At 40.0% G+C, this 16,986-nt stretch overlaps 3 protein-coding genes and 1 long non-coding RNA gene across 4 annotated transcripts; 1 reads left to right on the top strand and 3 right to left on the bottom strand.

The window, feature by feature from the left end:
* Positions 1-1,773: 1,773 nt before the first annotated feature.
* On the top strand, positions 1,774-2,807 carry LOC135629539 (uncharacterized). Its single transcript, XR_010493273.1, has 2 exons — positions 1,774-2,166; positions 2,313-2,807. It is a non-coding gene; the product is annotated as an uncharacterized LOC135629539 (long non-coding RNA).
* On the bottom strand, positions 2,136-7,954 carry LOC103990182 (amino-acid permease BAT1 homolog). The gene is made up of 8 exons (XM_009409254.3): positions 7,613-7,954; positions 5,706-5,966; positions 4,443-4,461; positions 4,106-4,325; positions 3,826-4,007; positions 3,191-3,480; positions 2,910-3,039; positions 2,136-2,690 (listed from the first exon to the last, which is right to left on the bottom strand). The coding sequence occupies exons 1-8, from the start codon at positions 7,741-7,743 to the stop codon at positions 2,343-2,345; spliced, it is 1,581 nt and encodes a 526-aa protein (XP_009407529.2). The 5' UTR covers positions 7,744-7,954; the 3' UTR covers positions 2,136-2,342.
* Positions 7,955-8,260: 306 nt separating this feature from the next.
* LOC103990193 (uncharacterized) lies at positions 8,261-9,074 on the bottom strand. Its single transcript, XM_009409265.3, has one exon. The coding sequence runs from the start codon at positions 9,026-9,028 to the stop codon at positions 8,630-8,632; it is 399 nt and encodes a 132-aa protein (XP_009407540.2). The 5' UTR covers positions 9,029-9,074; the 3' UTR covers positions 8,261-8,629.
* Positions 9,075-10,179: 1,105 nt separating this feature from the next.
* Positions 10,180-15,675, bottom strand: LOC135629538 (uncharacterized). The gene is made up of 2 exons (XM_065137050.1): positions 14,800-15,675; positions 10,180-10,711 (listed from the first exon to the last, which is right to left on the bottom strand). Exons 1-2 carry the CDS (start codon positions 15,574-15,576, stop codon positions 10,310-10,312), a joined length of 1,179 nt encoding a protein of 392 aa, XP_064993122.1. The 5' UTR covers positions 15,577-15,675; the 3' UTR covers positions 10,180-10,309.
* Positions 15,676-16,986: the final 1,311 nt, after the last annotated feature.

The following is a 16,986-nucleotide window of genomic DNA, read 5'->3' as shown; positions in this document are numbered from 1 at the left end:
TCCTCTCCTGGCTCATCACATGGTGGACTGACAAGGAGATGAAAGGATGGAGAAGAGCACCTTATCCTTCGCCATGACCAGTCCATTTCAGAGAAATAATGGGGCGGTGAACCCAGTCTTCGACACTTGTCGACACCCCATCATGGGGTGATGACGACTCTCATCAGACCCTCCATTGCCGGTGCAACACTGTGCCCCCTCCCCTAATTCATAAGCCAAATCGACGTTTCAGTGATCTATCAAACGGATCAGTGCTTATTAGACATCGAAATTTTTTGTTGGGTCTTATCGAATCTCATAATTTTTTGACATCGAAATTGTCTTTAGATTTAGATTGATTATGAATCCTTGACGTTTCGAATAATCAGAATACAATTAAATCAAACAGTAATACATTCGATAGGTTTATAATATTTTTTTTCACTTAACTCGATATTTTTTTAATAAATAATAAATGACGAAGATGAGATCCAACTCGGGATACTGTCTATATATTATTAAAACCTTTACTAACTAAACTAGTTGATACCTACTAACCTTTTTTTATTTATTTAACGTTTAATATCTTATCAAAATCTCACATAATCATATAATATTTAAAAATAAAATCCTTAAAATATTAAAAAAAATATATATAAAGTGAAGAATAATAATAAATTCATCAAACTTAGCGCAAGTAGACTCGAGTGGCGTGGAACATTAGACGTGGATGGATGGAAGTAACTTGAATCTAGAGAAAGAACCAATTGGGTTGAGCCCACCTTTGAACAGAGAGGGGTCGCAGAATGTGATGCCTCTGCATCAACGCAAGCAATTATTTCCCGAGCTTTTCACAGGAGGAGGAGGAGGAGAAGGAGGAGGAGGAGGAGGACCTACGCATGTCTGCCACCTGCCGTCGCAGGGATAGTAGAGTCGTGGCCTTGTCCCAAGACTTGGCCTGTAGCTGCCCCATGGAATCTCTCTCTCTCTCTCTCTCTCTCTCTCTCTCTCTCTCTCTCTCTCTCGTGCTGTCCACGCCCTCTGGACCCTGCATGCCTTTTGCATTATCATTTGTTATACGTGCATGCCTGTCCTCCAGTCAATCTCTCTCTCTCTCTCTCTCTCTCTCTCTCTCTCATGGTGGTGCAGAATCCCTGATGGACCATATGCGTGCCATTTGCATTGTCGTTGTCCTCCAATCTTTCCCTTTTTGGGCTGCCTGCACGAATCATGAGGTGTGGCAGTGTGATTCCATTCCTGAAGGCCACCCAGATTGGTTGGGGAATTTGATTTCGGATTGGACAGAAACATATATAATTTTTAAATGTAAAATCATATATATATGACAAACTCATTGCCTTACATCATAACTAATCTTCATCAGCATAATGATGTCGAAACTATATTACATTTTACAATATCATACGTAACATTTCATATTTATCTCTTTAAATTCCAGTTCTTGATTAAGTAGTTTTTCAGGTATTTAAAATGTTAATGCTTTTGAAACTTACTAGTAATCATGATTAATAGAATATATATATATATATAACTTTAAATATCAACATGATAGAAATGTAATTTAATTTGGAATTGAGTCTGTCGTGAACGAGAGTTTTGCTGATGAGACAGACACATCGGTACAGTGTGTGAACGCAGCAATGCAAAGGCCGCCGCAACTTTTTGTGTGGAGGTAAGAATCAAATTATATTCTCTTTTTCTTGCCTGAAGAAAAGGGGCTGCTGTTTTAATGTCCGTTTCTGAATATTATTAACTACAACGCAGCATGGACTGTGGCCTCCGCCACCGTCCCGCTGCCCCCACCCTCGCTTTGTCGGCACGTCCTCTCGGCCATCGGATCTCAGCATCGTCGGCTCCTCATCGAGTTAGTAGTCGCGTCGGGTGATGGCGGAGCACCTGCGACCGGACCCCGAGAAGGGTAAGCGAAAGAGAGGGAGGCGTCGGAGAGACGTGGAGATCGGGGATGATGACGACAACTTTGAGGCTTGCTCAGGCAGGCCTAGGCTGCTGCGACTTCGTTGCGACTGGTTCGCACATGACAAGGTCATCGTCGATCACCCTCCCGAGACACTGGCCGCATCGGTCGTCGCGGTGACAACGGTGGGTGAGGGGCGGAGGCGACATACAAGGGGGGATACTATAACAAACTTTGATGCAGTCTCGAATGTATTGCTGTCAACTATAATTCAAATCGATTACTGTCAACTACAAAAGCATGCATGCAATTTTTTGGATTTTGTAGATATTTGTATGATAAACCTCTCTCTGAAGTCTCCATGACAACCTTTCTGTGGCATACGCCACTTCGACAGCGTCTCAGCTCATGTATCGGAGCTTTCAGCTCAGGCGTTGATGTTGGTTGTTGGACCTCTGAACCAATGTCTTGCACTCAGCAGCCACGAGGCAACAGTGAGGAGGAGCAGGCCGCCGACGAGGACAGGAGTGTAGTTGAGAGTGTCCCCGGTGATGGGGTACGCGACGGGCAAGGAGAAGAGAACCGTGATGGTTGCAACCCAGAGGACGGCCACCCGACCCACCAAGAGACTGTAGCGGCCGAGGTTGAAGGGCCCTGGCACGAACGACTTGCGTGCGAGAGTTACTCTGAAGAAGATGGGCAATGCGTAGGCAACGTAGAGCCCGATGGTGGCGATCGACACCATTGCCTGGAATGCCACCAAGCTGCCGAGGGACTGCAAACAATGTAAAGAGTCTTGACATGAGAAGGCCCATCTGATGAACATCTTTGGCACAGGACATGTATGAAAAGTAGTACAGAGGAAATGCAAAACTATAGATTGGTTCTATGATCCACCAACAGGTCAAGATTGTAAAAGCAATGAAGCCATGAGGTATTCTGAAAAGAACGATAAAACTAAACGAAAATTGGAACATGGAAAGACAGATGATACCGTAAGTGCCATGCAAAACGAAATAAAAGCAGAGAGCCAAACTGCATTGATCGGAACTTCTTGATTGTTCACTTTGTGCCAGAATGAGGATAGAGGCATGGCTCCATCTCGCGAGAAGGCGTACACCGTTCTGAGTTTAAGAAAACAAATACCAAGAATTACTAAATCTGAAGATGAGTGTAAAAAGTCAGGCAAAAATGATAATTCGACTCGACTTTTCATTTTATAGGAGCAAAGGTAGAACATTGGTGAAACAATCACCAAAAGAAATAGATTCTTACCTGGAGTTGCTTGTTACTGAACTCATGCCACAGAAAAATATAGCAACAGCAACGATTCCTAGACAAATGATGCCACCGATTCCATTGCCATATCTGCTTTTAAAGGCAAGATAAAAAACTTCGGCAATTGCATATCCACCAGCATCATTGTCACTGCTCAAGAGATAGGGAATGTTTGTAGCTGCAAATGTGATCCCAACTAGGTAGCCCCAGCCGGCGATGATTGATATGCCGATGGAACTAATTATTCCCTTTGGACCATTCTTGTCTGCATTTTTAGTTTCCTCTGTCTAAAAATAACACGCTGAGTAGCTTGGAATGCATCCATAAGAACAATATCGAGGTCTAGTCATGTTTTCAGAAATATATCTCTTATAGGAAATGATGCATGTCAATCCACCAAAACAGTTGAAATAACACAGCAAACGGAAAATGATACTCCGATCATTTTCTCCATTTCTAAGGCCGAGCAAACCAATGCAACAGTCGTCTAACCAACATAAAACTCCGATCACGCCAATAAAAATTACTACTGCATGGTAACGAAAAAATCGAACTTGTCTTGCAATAGCTCAAAATGTGGTATTCGTATAAACTAATTTAGAGAGCTCCAGAATTTAGACAAGGATTCATACCATATTTGCAGATGCATCATATCCTGTTAATGTATATTGGCTCATCAAGAGTCCTAAAACAAAGATGTAAAGCCTGCTGTGGATTCCAGCATCATTGTCAGTGTTGAAGTGAGTAAAGACAAATTTGGCACTGGACCTTTCGGTGGCAACGGTAGGTACGAGGATCATAAGGACAAAAACACCTAAAGAGAAACACCCTATTTATTGAGAATCTCAATAGATTTTTTTAACTAACTGTGAGAAAATTACTGAATACGGAAGTTAATTACTGAATGCGTACCTATTACATTCCATGTAGCAGCTAACTGTCCGAACAATGATATCCAAGTTATAGGAAGACTGTTTATGATAGCATGAATCAGGAGAATAGCCCCATGGAATCCAATGACCACATATTTGGAAGCCAAGTATCCACCTCCATTGTTCCCTCCGGTACTAAGTAGGATAATCACTTGAAGTAATTGAGCTAATGAGAAGTCTACACTGGTTGTAACAGCCCACTGCAAGAGAGAGTCTCCTTAGCAACTCTGAAGGATTTGGAGGTTTAGCACCACAGGAGGAGGCATGGCCATGGTGAACAAAAAAATAAAATTGCACCGAGGAAAATCTAGAATTACCTGCCCAACAATGTTAAACCTGCAGCAAGTTAAAAAGAAAATGTTATAAAGCTTTAGATAGGAGTATAATTTTAGTATAAGCTGACAGATAATTACCATCTAATAATTTTCTGGAAGAAGTTAAATGAAATCTATAGAATTGACTTAAACTTCAGATTTCGAAAGCTTATATATGGTACATTCACCAAAATTATAAAAAAATAATAATTTCACCAAATTATCTGTTACTTGTGATGCTGGACTAATGCTGATAAATGCCGTCAAATGTGAGAGCTGACAACAATTGATCATTGTGCAATAATATAATGCTTGTGTCAGTATAGAATGATTCAGAAAACATATTTACACAATAGATTTGGCATCACTGCCAAATTATATGACTGATGATTTGTCTCCTCTGTTCAAGTTTCTCATGAAGTTGGAAAAAATCGCATCCTCATCTTCAAACCTTCACCCTGGAAGCACTCAGGCAGAGTTCTATACATGCCTTAAGCATATTTGTTGCATTAGCTTGTGCTTAAAGAACTAAAAGCTCATACAAGAACCATTTAAGATCCCAATCCATTTCTGTCTGTCAGGGATACACCCATTGACAAATATACTGTGTTTAAACTCCATGGTGCAGACCCTACCATTTCTCCAGAACTGTAGCTGAGACCCATTTATAAGAATGCATTCATCTAGAATGATGCATAGACAAAGTGATCGCCTTTACAAACTAGCAATTCCAAAAGTCGGAATGCTGAACATACTAGAAAGTAACAACATTTAGCCTGTGTATTTTCATAGTTGGAAGAGGGAAAAAGGAAACATATGAGAAGCATAAAACAAGAATTCAGTGTAATAGTTGACTAGGTTATCTTGGTCTGATTTACTTCACTACATAAGCACAAATGACGTGATATGAAGGCCTATGCATAAGACTGTCCAAGTCCTGTGGTCTAAAGGTGCAATAGCAGGGTTCAATAAGCAAGCTTTTGGAATATGTCCAGTCAAGCACTTCAAATTAGTGAAACACCAACATGTGCAGAAGTGAAGAAGGCAAAACTAACCAGCCAATGATCCATGAAGCAAAAGGTTAAGTATAAAAAGAAACAGGTATCTACATGCTAAAAGAGAGCTAAAGAAGACTGCGAACTCCATGAATGCAGTAGAAAAGAAACAATCATGCACTACATTGCTGTGAAACTTCACGATGCGGTGAAGGAAGGAATGGAGTAACATCACAGTTCAATTCATTGATGGGAAGGATGCAGCACTCACCATCCGGTGATCCATGAAGCAAAAGGTCCCCACCGGTCGCCACAAAGCTTAGCACTCCAAAAGTAGAGACCACCAGAGGTGGGATAAGCCGAGCAGATCTCAGACATGGCAAGACCAACCATAAGAGTGAAAGCACCAGCAATGGGCCATCCATATATCATGGTCACGGGTCCTCCAAACTCAAGGCCAGTGTTGTACAGTGTTGTTATACCAGTCAGGACCGATATGACGGAGAAGCTCACGGAAAAGCTGGAGATCACCCTGCTCAGATCAAACGAAAACAGCAAGTATCAATGCCATCACTGAAATCTAGAGAAGCATGGATGGATCATTGGTTGACTCGGTGGATCAATCGGTCAAAATACAAATTAAATAATTTTAAAAATATATTATGATAAAAATATAAAAAAATATATATATAGATAATAAATATCACAAGAAATAATTTTTATAATATGCATAAATAAGATGACATGGTAGAAAGCTTAATTAGGATGATAGATAACAAGAGGCTAATAAATACAATAGAAATTTCTTTTATTTAATTCTTATAATTAAAAATAAGTAAATGTCCATGAAAAAGATTGATACAACCAAAAGTCCCAACTATTTGGGATCACCTATAAAGATCTTTTATCGTCATTAAGATATATAAAAAGTTATATATTTAGTTAAGTTTAAAGTCTTTAAATTTTTATTTATAGTTTCCATTAAAACCTTCTTAAATCTTCATTTATCTGTTCTCATACTTTTAACATTGATTATTTCATCTCTTCCGACATACTCCGAACATAAAATACAAGGAACATTTCTTGGACTTTATAAGTTAGGTGAAGACATAAAAAAAAAAAAATATATATATATATATATATATATATATATATATATAATTATTACTTTTGGAAGTATATATATAATTTTTCTGAATCAGAAAAATGAGGAGATTGTTCAACATGCTCCTACACCAACAGCTTCAATTTTCTATCAACCCACACCAACCCATCAATAATTTGGAAGAAGTTAGGCATCTCTGACTCATAATAATTTTAGATGTCAATGTCCCAGCTGACGAAGCAACCTGCAACAATCGAAACCACAGCACGAGTTGCATGGCTGCATGGGTGGCATTGTCCCCACCACAGGATCGAAGTCCTGCAATGTTCCGGTCGTCTTGTACCCCAAGTCATCGGATTCCTTCTCCATCTTGTTCTAAAGCTAATAATTTAGATCCTCGCCATTAAGATGAAATAATTTAATTACGTTATCTATGATAAATTAGTTGCTAATCAACATAAAAATCATTTCAAAAATGATGCTAAAGATATTAACGATATTTGATGTATTTTTCTATATTTTTTGTTAACCATGATTAACACAGGTTCTTTGAGTGAATGTCAGTCAATGATCAATTGCTTGTGGAGAATCTGAATATATACTAACCTCTAAAAATTATATATACATCTCCAATGCCAATAACTTTCATAATTACCATTCTAAATAATTTAATGTATGCCTCCAACACCCAAAAAATTAGTGATTATAGCATATATGTTTAATTTTACATGACCTTCATTCAAAGAGTGGCAACTTAAAATACTATTTAAGGCTCTTAATATTTCTAATATTTTTTTTCTATATTCAAACTAACAAATTCTTCCAATGAAAAGGACATTCTTAATACTTGCAGATATATATATATATATATATATATATATATATATATATATATATATATATATAGAGGGGCAAATGCACTACTTCCAAAGTTTGCAATGGATATGTAAAATCCCTAACTTGTAAGAAAAATCTCGAATGGCAAAGCCGATTAGACCCGTAAAATAATTAGAAAAACCAAAGCCGATTCCATGAGATGAGAAAGGCGAAGAAAGAGAGCGATGGGAACATACGAGAGGCTGCGGCTGAGTTCTTGCTTGTAGCCGAGTTGCTTCAGCCGTGAGCCGTCGCCATTTCCCTCCTCCTCCTCCTCCTCCTCCTCCCTGATCGATTCATCGCCTTCGAGAAGTCTTCTTTCAGCCATCGGTATCTCTCTCTCTCTCTCTCTCTCTCTCTCTCTCTGCGCAGAGCAAAAGGGATGAGCTTTTGAATGTTTGGTGTCAAGCAAGCTTTATGTAGCTCTCTGTCTTCATGGTGAAAAGGGGAAAAGAAACCATTTGCTTTCTTTGTTTCTGTTTTGGAGCTCCATTGATTGGTTAAGAGACCGCTGTTTCTTTTGTTTAATGCTCATCTCCAACAGACCCTGAGAAAGAAAAGAAAATTCCCATTCCATTTATTGAAAGGCTTATTAGAGAAGCCACCAATTGCTTTCACAGATGCCTCAAACTGGACCAAACAGGCAAATTGGAATGGGACAAGTGTGTCTTATATTTGAATATATCATTTCATGCAAAATTTGTAGAACTTCCATCCAAAAGGTACTATCAAAATTAATTTCAGATGAATTCTTAATGTTTTCTTTTTGTATGATATATATGAGGAACAGAATAAAACTATTGGGTGGTGCATCAAAAGCCAATGATGACAAACACTGTTGAATAGATAGTGAAGGCACTCAATTCACCTTGTTCTCTTGATTAGATAAATACAGGATATTAATTGAGTACATATAAACAAGCACACAACCCAACATCAGTAGGATGAAGATGATGATTCCACAGTACATAATACTAGTTTACATGATAGACTTTACAGTAGAGGAAGTCCCAACCCAAAATGAGTGAGGAACAGAAAAATAAAATAACATATAAAAAAAAGGGGGAAGGAAATTTCAAAAGGCTTGTCAAAAGTACAAAAGCACTAAATAGAAGATGGAAGCGAAGAAGTGGGCTTCTTCTTGTTCCCTCAGACTCCTCCACCATCTTCACCTTGTTCTTCCTATCCGTCTTCTCATGCTCTTGGAAGGGTTCTCACAGCTCTCCGGAGATGACGAGGGACTTGTAGATCTCGCATATTAACCTCCGCTCGAACTCAACCGATTTGATCTTCGTCGATCGAGACGTGGGGATCCTCTTCGACCAGACCTCCGGCCCACTATTGGTGGAGAGGCCGGGCGCCTTCCCGGCCATGGCCAGCATGCAGTCGACGTAGGCGTCCCTGAGCCGGACCAGGAGCCGGGCCGGGGAAGGGAGTCTGATCCTGAACCGGAAGCTCCGCCGGAGCCTCACGAACCACCGCCTCGTCCCCCGCACAGCCCCGAGCTTCGTCACCTTCTTATGCCCGGGTGACGACGATCTCTCCAGCTTCTGGTACTTCCTCCTCCTCCAGTAGGAGTTGATGCCCCTGTAGAACTTGATGGGCACCTCCATCTCTCTCCTCTCCTCTTGTGTGTGTGTGTGAAGCAGGAGGAGCAGGACACGGAGTATATATGGCTCAGGCTCGCACACTATCAAATGCAAAGTTGGTGTTCTCTGGTCAATAATAAAAGGTTTGTCTGACTTGCAATGCCCAAACGGTTGCGTGCGTGGTTTCTGCACGACCACCATTTTGGCCACATTCCAGCTTCTAGAATGGCAGGCATCCAATCAATGGCGCCGGAGCCATCACAAGTCAGCAAGAAGAATTCGTGGGAGTTGACAAGTCAGTTTGACTCCGTAGGAGTTGACCAGGAGCGGTGACACGTGGATTGGCCTGTTGGGTTAAATGTAATTAGTAATAATAATATTATTATTATTATTATTATATTATGCATATCGTCAGTGGCTGCAGAACAATTCAGATGAGACTGTTGAATTTGTATGTAAAACACGTGCTTCATTGACCGCAACACATTACCTTGAGTTCTTGATTTCTACCGCTCCTTTGGTCATCGCAATCAGCAGAGGAGATTGATTGCTTCCCAAGAAACATCAATCGTTGGTCTACTGAGAAGTGTCGTCAGAACGAAGAAAACTCAGCTTATCCATAGCTTGGGCCATCGTATGTACATATACACACCAGCAGTGAGCTCTGTAATGACTTTGACAACTATTTCTGAACAAGTCTAAGATGATGAATCTTCAGAGGAACTGAGAGAAGTTTGCTTCAGGTTTTGGCTTTGTCATGCAAATGTGATTGTCATTCTTCACCATGGCTTAGTCAACTCAACAAGGAAGCTTAAGACACGGTCTCTTCTACTGATGTTGCCTTGGGGATGAAGAAGCTAGCGAAAGGGATGCTGATCGAGTCACTCAGGTAGGTGAAAATGTTCGACCTCACATGGCATACCACTTCATTTTTGGAAAGCATTTATCTCAAATATGTATAAATCACAGACCTTATGCCTTGAATTGGAACACATGGATCAGCTCTTTAGTGTCATAATATTACAATAACATCTGTTGCAAGGTTGAGTGATCGATCCGCATGGCATCTCTGGCATAAATAGAAGAATTTAAGCTTGAAACCACTGAATTCAATCTAATCCTCATCAATAGAAGTCAAGAATCAAACGCTTGTCATGTGGATGACAGTCACGAAATAGTCTTCAAACTCAGATCAAACAAATATGAACACTTGAATCATAATTTGTCAAATGTTGGCTGAAATCCTTGGGGCGTAGCACAGCATTCAAATGCTACTATTTGTGAACAGCTTCAAGAACGAGTGAACTAAACAGCTGATACTAGATGGATTCCTTCTTTGGAGAGTACATTATTGGCTGCCCTTTCCTCTGCCAGAAGAGACTGTAGGTCGCTTCCATTTGCCAAGCTATTGAATTCTATGGATTTGGAGGGGTCTGTTGGGTACCGGCGCTGGCAAAATGTCATGAGCCTCTTCACCGACTGCAAATACTTACGTGTCGTCTCGTCGTTCATGATGTGGGCGACGCTGTTCGTGCAGATCTTCTCATGGGCTGAACGCTCGTGGATTCCCACCATTGTCACACCGATAGGCCACGGTGCATTACCGATGGCCAGCCTGATATACTCATCCATCGCAGCTAGATAATCTCGTTTCATGCAGCATTGCACAACCTTAACCAAGGCCTGGCGGACGTCACCTGGGAGAATCTAATATCAAAACAATCATCATCAAAGGCATAAGTTATGCTTGTAGTGTTGAAATGTATATCGAGAAGAATAGCTAATGCCTAAATGACAGCGTGGCAGAAGATTGTGATGGATGCAAAAGAGACAAATGGATAACTAAGATGTTGTTCCATATGTGCCTCTATCATGATCTTCTATCACATACTAGCTATTCTCAAGTAAAGCAAAGTACAGAATCACAGCTCAGAGCAGTGGCTTAACTATTACCAGCAATATTTTTCAATGATGGTTACTGATTACTGGCACTTGAACATAACCACCACACTGTCTTGACTGAGTATGAACCAGACAACCATTTCTACCAAGCTTCCCGAAGAGTCAAACTCAGAAGTCTCAACACAGGGACAACCTCTTGACCACTTAAACCAGACAAAATTACGTATTTCCTTTTCTTTTTGTTCCAAATTGATCAGAGCATAAATGAGCAAGCCTGACCCAGGCCAGGTGTCAGCCATAACAGAGCAGCGATAAGAAACCAGCTGGATAAACACAATGTAAGAGTTCTATTAGTGGATAGGAGTACAATGGGTCAAACCTGAGAAGGCTCCGCCCCTCCCAGACCACAAATTCAGTTAAGACTTTCCCATTTATAATTTGGACAAGTTTCTGAAACTCATAGTTACAACATAAAGCCTGATGTTTATCTATGAATTTCACTATATGAATGAGTTAACTGGGTTTAGATCAAAAAACAAAGACAAAAACAAAAACATGTATCAAACTTCTTATGATTGCAATCAAGATCTCCTTCCAGAAACAAACTAGCACTAAGTTAAACATACATTTAAAATTAAAAAAAAAACAATTAATTGAAAGCAAAAGTTTGATATTTAGTCATCATAACACAACTGAAGCCTCCAACAGAAAAGAAAAATAGAGTTGATTTTAAGTTCAAAATACAAACAAGAATTATTGTTATTATGGTAAAGGACTGATGTCCTGCCCAAAAAGATACAGTATGGGTGGTACTTATCGATCCGACAAATCACCGAGATATGATATTCAGCAACAGGAGTTGTATCGAGCGATACGGCCTTCATACAGGGCGAAACGGTCAGAATTTGACCACTACCAACCAGTACCAATTAGTAACAGTTAGACTTCGACTGATATGGATCAATGGTTGTGATCCATCTGTCCAACAATCAAATTGATCGTTGGACCACTTTCAAACCCCATTTAAACCTCCTCCCTCCCCTGTTTCACCCTCTCTCACTCTCTCAACTTCTAAACTCTTTTTCTCCGTCACTCTCTTTCTCACACATTCTCACCCACCATCTCTTTATCACCGAGGCAATAGAAGAAGAGGAACAACATCCTAGCAGGAGGAAGATCCTCTCAGTCAGAACATGGCGAAAGGAGCCATACAACCCCGAGTCGGAATAGTTAAGGTCATGACACCCAACAATCATAACTATCTGCCCGACGTGCCAAGACAAAGGGGAAAGCAGTAGCATCAACTAATCCCTTGAAAAAAAAATCAAAGAGCAACAATTTCAATCTGGCGATGAAATACATTCTCCATCGCATTCAGCACTCTGCTTGATCCGTAGAGATAGTAGTGACATCAACAATAGTGCCTCAATCGACGATGGGGAGTCGATGGTTCCACCTACTATCGCTTTCGCAAAATTGCTGATTTGGAACTTGCCGGTAAGTTGCTCCTCAACGTCCACAAACGATAAATATCTTATCCCTTCCTTATTTGGACAATTTCTTATAAAAATTGAACTAAATTTGCATTTAGTTCTAATTAAATGGCTCTAATTGAGTTTTTTTTTTTTTCTATTTTTCAGGTATTTTCGGAAATTTTCGATTATTTTTTGGATCTATCGACACGTACCAACACATGGTACACTAGTGTCGATCGATACATGCTGGTCTAGGCCTGAATCGACACCACCAGTCGACATGAACCTTGATTGTGGTCCTAAACTATTACAAAATTCATATATAATATATATAATCAGGTTTGGACTAGTAATCAAGGGCAGATTGCTAACGGCACAATTATGGCAGGTTCTCAATGGGTTAAACAAGTAATGTGGACTGCCAATCTGAGTACCGATCCATTACCATCCCCATTACCTTCATGGAGAAGGTTTGCTCTGATGATGCAAGCATCCAGCATGGTCCATTCTAGCTGGTGAAAGCTCTGTGCCAAAACGTACAATCTAAATGCTTGCATGATAAAAAGACTTAATCCACCAACAGTGGGAAATGGGTCGTTGCAATCTTGAGCTATTGAGATTAGTGTAATATCCAAAGCAAGTGGAATAGTGAAAGATTGAAAGGCAGAGCTGAGCAGATTTTAGCATCGATGTCCATAAGTAAAGATCACAAGGAAAGAGCAAAGACAATAGATTGCTTGCTGGATATCTGAAATATATGAAGATGATTTTTCTAACATGAAAAGTTATTATCCACATTTACATGTTAAATACAAAGGAGAGACATACCAAATTCTTGGTCAGATTTGGCCAACATAAAAAAAAAAATTCATTGACATGCAAAGAAGGTTAGAAGCATGTTATGATGATGCAAACTTCTGGATCATTCCTAGCCTTGAAAAGATGTTATGCATCATGTCAATTACAAAAACACTAGCAAAGTTAAGGCTACAACCTGCAGTTTTATATAATTCCACACAAGTCCAAAACCCATTAGCATCTTTCAAACAATGTTCCTAAAGGTTAACACTACTTATTTGGAGTGTGCTCGGAGCTGAGGGAGACTCGGGGTTGAGACTCAACCAATCAGTATTGGTTTTAGGATAAACAATACATGATGACCAAACATTAAGAAAATTCCTCTTGTTAGTCGATGGTATGTTCCAGTCGGTGTGCCATGCCACACCACAAACAAAACCATTAGTGTGATTGTGAATAGAACCTTCAGGTACTTTTAAGTAACACCTAACATCAGTCAAACGATGCTTTGGACTTTTGCCAATGCATTGGATATTTCAAAACAGTAATTCTGAAATGAGAAACAATGGGATCAAAATAGAACTCAGTCATCAACAAATTTGTAAGTTAGCAATTGCGAATAGACAAATCAACAGTTTATTAAAGTACGATGCAGCTCTATATCATAACCACGTCTTAGAGGAATACTACTTTTCTCAAATAAATTTGTACGTATTTTCTAAGATATGGTAATAGACAAATCATCATTACCTAGACTAATTTGATTAGCATCACCAATATATGGTGTAATCTAGTATCCAGGCATAGAGGGTCCAGATTGTACCAAGTAAAGAAGTAACATAATGGAATAACAACTGAACAGATGGTCAATGAACAAATACCAGCAATAACTGACAATTCATGTAGAATTGTCAAGAGCTGGTAGAAGATCAATCAAAGTTGCGATTCTCCTCATCAAGTTGATTTTTGTGCATTCATTACATCTCTCTCCTAACAACAGAAGAAGAAAGTTAAGAATCTCCACAAGCCATTACATGTGAATATATGAAACTATAATAGAGTATCCAAAAAACAGAATAACATGAACGTTTCTTTTCAAGATGAAAATGTCACAGGGATCTCCAAACAAACTTTCTGCATACCAAGTTATCTTAAATGAAGCAACAAATCTATGCTGGTATTATTAAGATTTACATAACACACCCTGTGAAAGTGTTAAAGTCAAGGCTCCTAAACTGGGGTTTTGTTTCCAGAAAATTTTGACCTAGTTTTCCCAGTTTCCAAGATTTTGATCCTTTCAGCTAATATTGCTGTAAGACTAAACAAGGAATTCAAGAAAAATAATACCATCCGGACTTAATCTTATGCTTCGAGATTCTTCCGCAACTTTCATATTTAATATAGAACATTAGTAATGATGCACAGCTCATTTACATTGAACTTCTATAAACATTCCATACGCCTTCGATCACCTTCAGCCTCAAGAAATTAATTCTAAAAAGGCATAAAACCAATCATTTTCCTACAAACTTGTTTCTTTCTTTCACCAATTTAGCATCAAATTCATGTTAAATACATCCCAGGGTTTAATTCTAAAAGGTCCAAAGAATAGGAACATACCTTCTTCCCGCACATCCTGAACATTGGCTTCGAGTATCTCGCACATTGATTGAACGTGGCCACCACGAACTTGCCCTTGGCAGTCCGCTTTTCCGCCTCCGGCATTTCTTCCACCTCCTGGCCCCATTCACTCAACAGCTTGCTGAAGAACACAAGAATCTTGTCCTCGTCGCACAACTCCTCAAAATCACCCTTCAGCCTCTTCAAATCCGTATCGGCCTCCTCACCCTCCGCTGCCGCGCCGAGTTCGCCATCGCCCTGGCCATTGCCAGCGGCCACGTTCTTCTCAACCCCGTCGGCGGCGCCCTCCCTCTTGGCCAACGCCCTCTCCGGGAGGATCCCCGTCCTCTGGCGCCGCCGAAGCTCGTATATGTCTCTGAGGAAGTCGTTGGTCTCGCCGTCGGCCATCTCCTCCTCGACCTCGATGGGGCCGGACTCGATGACCGCCTGTAGGCGACGGAAGCGGGCGGCATCGTCCTCCCCAAACAGCGTGGCGGGCTGCTTCAGGATCCGGAGGCGGCGAACCACCTCGTCGCGTGGGAGTCCCGCCGCCGCGTCGTCGTTCCCGCGTTCGCTTAGAAGGGATTCGGAGGGTTTCTCGTAGGAGGAGGTGGGGATGCTGTTGTGAGATTTGGATTGGAGGTGGCGTTGCTCTTGCTGGCGTAACCTCTGGATCTCCTTCTGCTCGATCTCGGATCGCCGGAGGAGCTTCCTGCCACCGAAGTCGGCTTGCAGCATCTGCCGCTTCTTCTGGAGCTCGCGCTTCACCGGATCCATAGCTGCGTCAATTTCCGCGCGGTGACGAAGGCAGGCTCGAAGGAGGCGATAGGACAACAGGAGTCTATGACGCTCTATCGCGCTCTTTAGCTGGGGAAGACCGTTGCACAGACCCGCTGCATCGAGAAGCTTCTTTATGAACCGAGAAAGTTCGCGCGGCCGTGAACACGTGACCCCCGTGTATCCAACGGTTCAGATTCAAAGGCTCCACTCATCATCTGATTGGAGATTGGATTCACAACATATCACTTAAAACGAAACATGCATATTAAGTTGCACTCATGCAAAGGGCTACTCGTAGATTACTTCATCTAAATAATTATCTTTAGTACTTTAATTTTTATATTTTAAAAAATTATATTGATATGATTGTAATTATGAAAGTAAAATATTTAGATTTATTTATCCTAACACCTTTGATTTTATTTTAAAAAATAAAAATAAAAGGTAAAAACATAATCTTAACATTTTAGTTGATGATGACGAACGATGTCGATAATGACTAATGACAAACGACAGTGCTGATGGAAGCCATAAGTGGATGCTGATGGATAAAGAGAATGACGATGAGAAGTGAGGATCACTCTATATCTACGTCTACACGGATATAAATGTCAAACGAGCATTCCATCAATCGATAACTGAGCCAACATCTACACGGATGTAAAATAACCCTCACCTCTTATTATCACTCTCCTCATCCACAATAATTACTTATGATCTTAATTATATCATCATTCGTCACTATTGACGCCTTCCATCATCACCAACTAAAATATTAAAATTATTTTTTTATTTCGTTAGTAAAACTGATAATGTTATGATAAATGGATTTAGATGTTTCACTTTCATAACTATAAAAATTTCGATGTAATCTTTTAAAATGGAAGGATTAGATGTAACTAGTTTAGTAAAAAAGTTAAGGTCAAGCTATTAGCCTTAATCATTGAGAAACTAGTCATAAACTTTGCTTAGAAAAATATCATCGCTTACATTTGGGACCCTGAGATCCATCATTACTAATAATAAAATAATAAACATAATTTAGTAATATTAGGTCAATAAGTTTTATTAAGCTTATGGAATCACCCTAAAATTTAGTTCAGTAGCATATTCATAGACAAATAAATTGACTGACATGACTATTAAACCATCCTCGAAGGGTTAAAAGAAGCAGATCAAAAGTGTACAGGGAACTTATTTAATAAACATCTAGACATCTTATGGTCAGATAAACATTATTTATTGTTGGGCCTCTCTCAGCTTGGAGTCCAATTGGCCCATTGAGCTTAAATCATTAATTGAAGGTAGAAATTAAAAAGATAGAGAGATAGGGTTGTGAATGAGTGCAGCGTGAGAGTGCATAGTGAACGTGTGCGATGGCACGTAGAGAAAAGAGGAGAGAGAAAT

The sequence above is a fragment of the Musa acuminata genome, chromosome BXJ3-1, assembly GCF_036884655.1.
Source record: "Musa acuminata AAA Group cultivar baxijiao chromosome BXJ3-1, Cavendish_Baxijiao_AAA, whole genome shotgun sequence".
In the NCBI taxonomy this organism is placed as follows: domain Eukaryota; kingdom Viridiplantae; phylum Streptophyta; class Magnoliopsida; order Zingiberales; family Musaceae; genus Musa; species Musa acuminata.
Note: the sequence above shows the minus strand (reverse complement) of the source record. Positions and strands in the feature narration are given on the sequence as shown.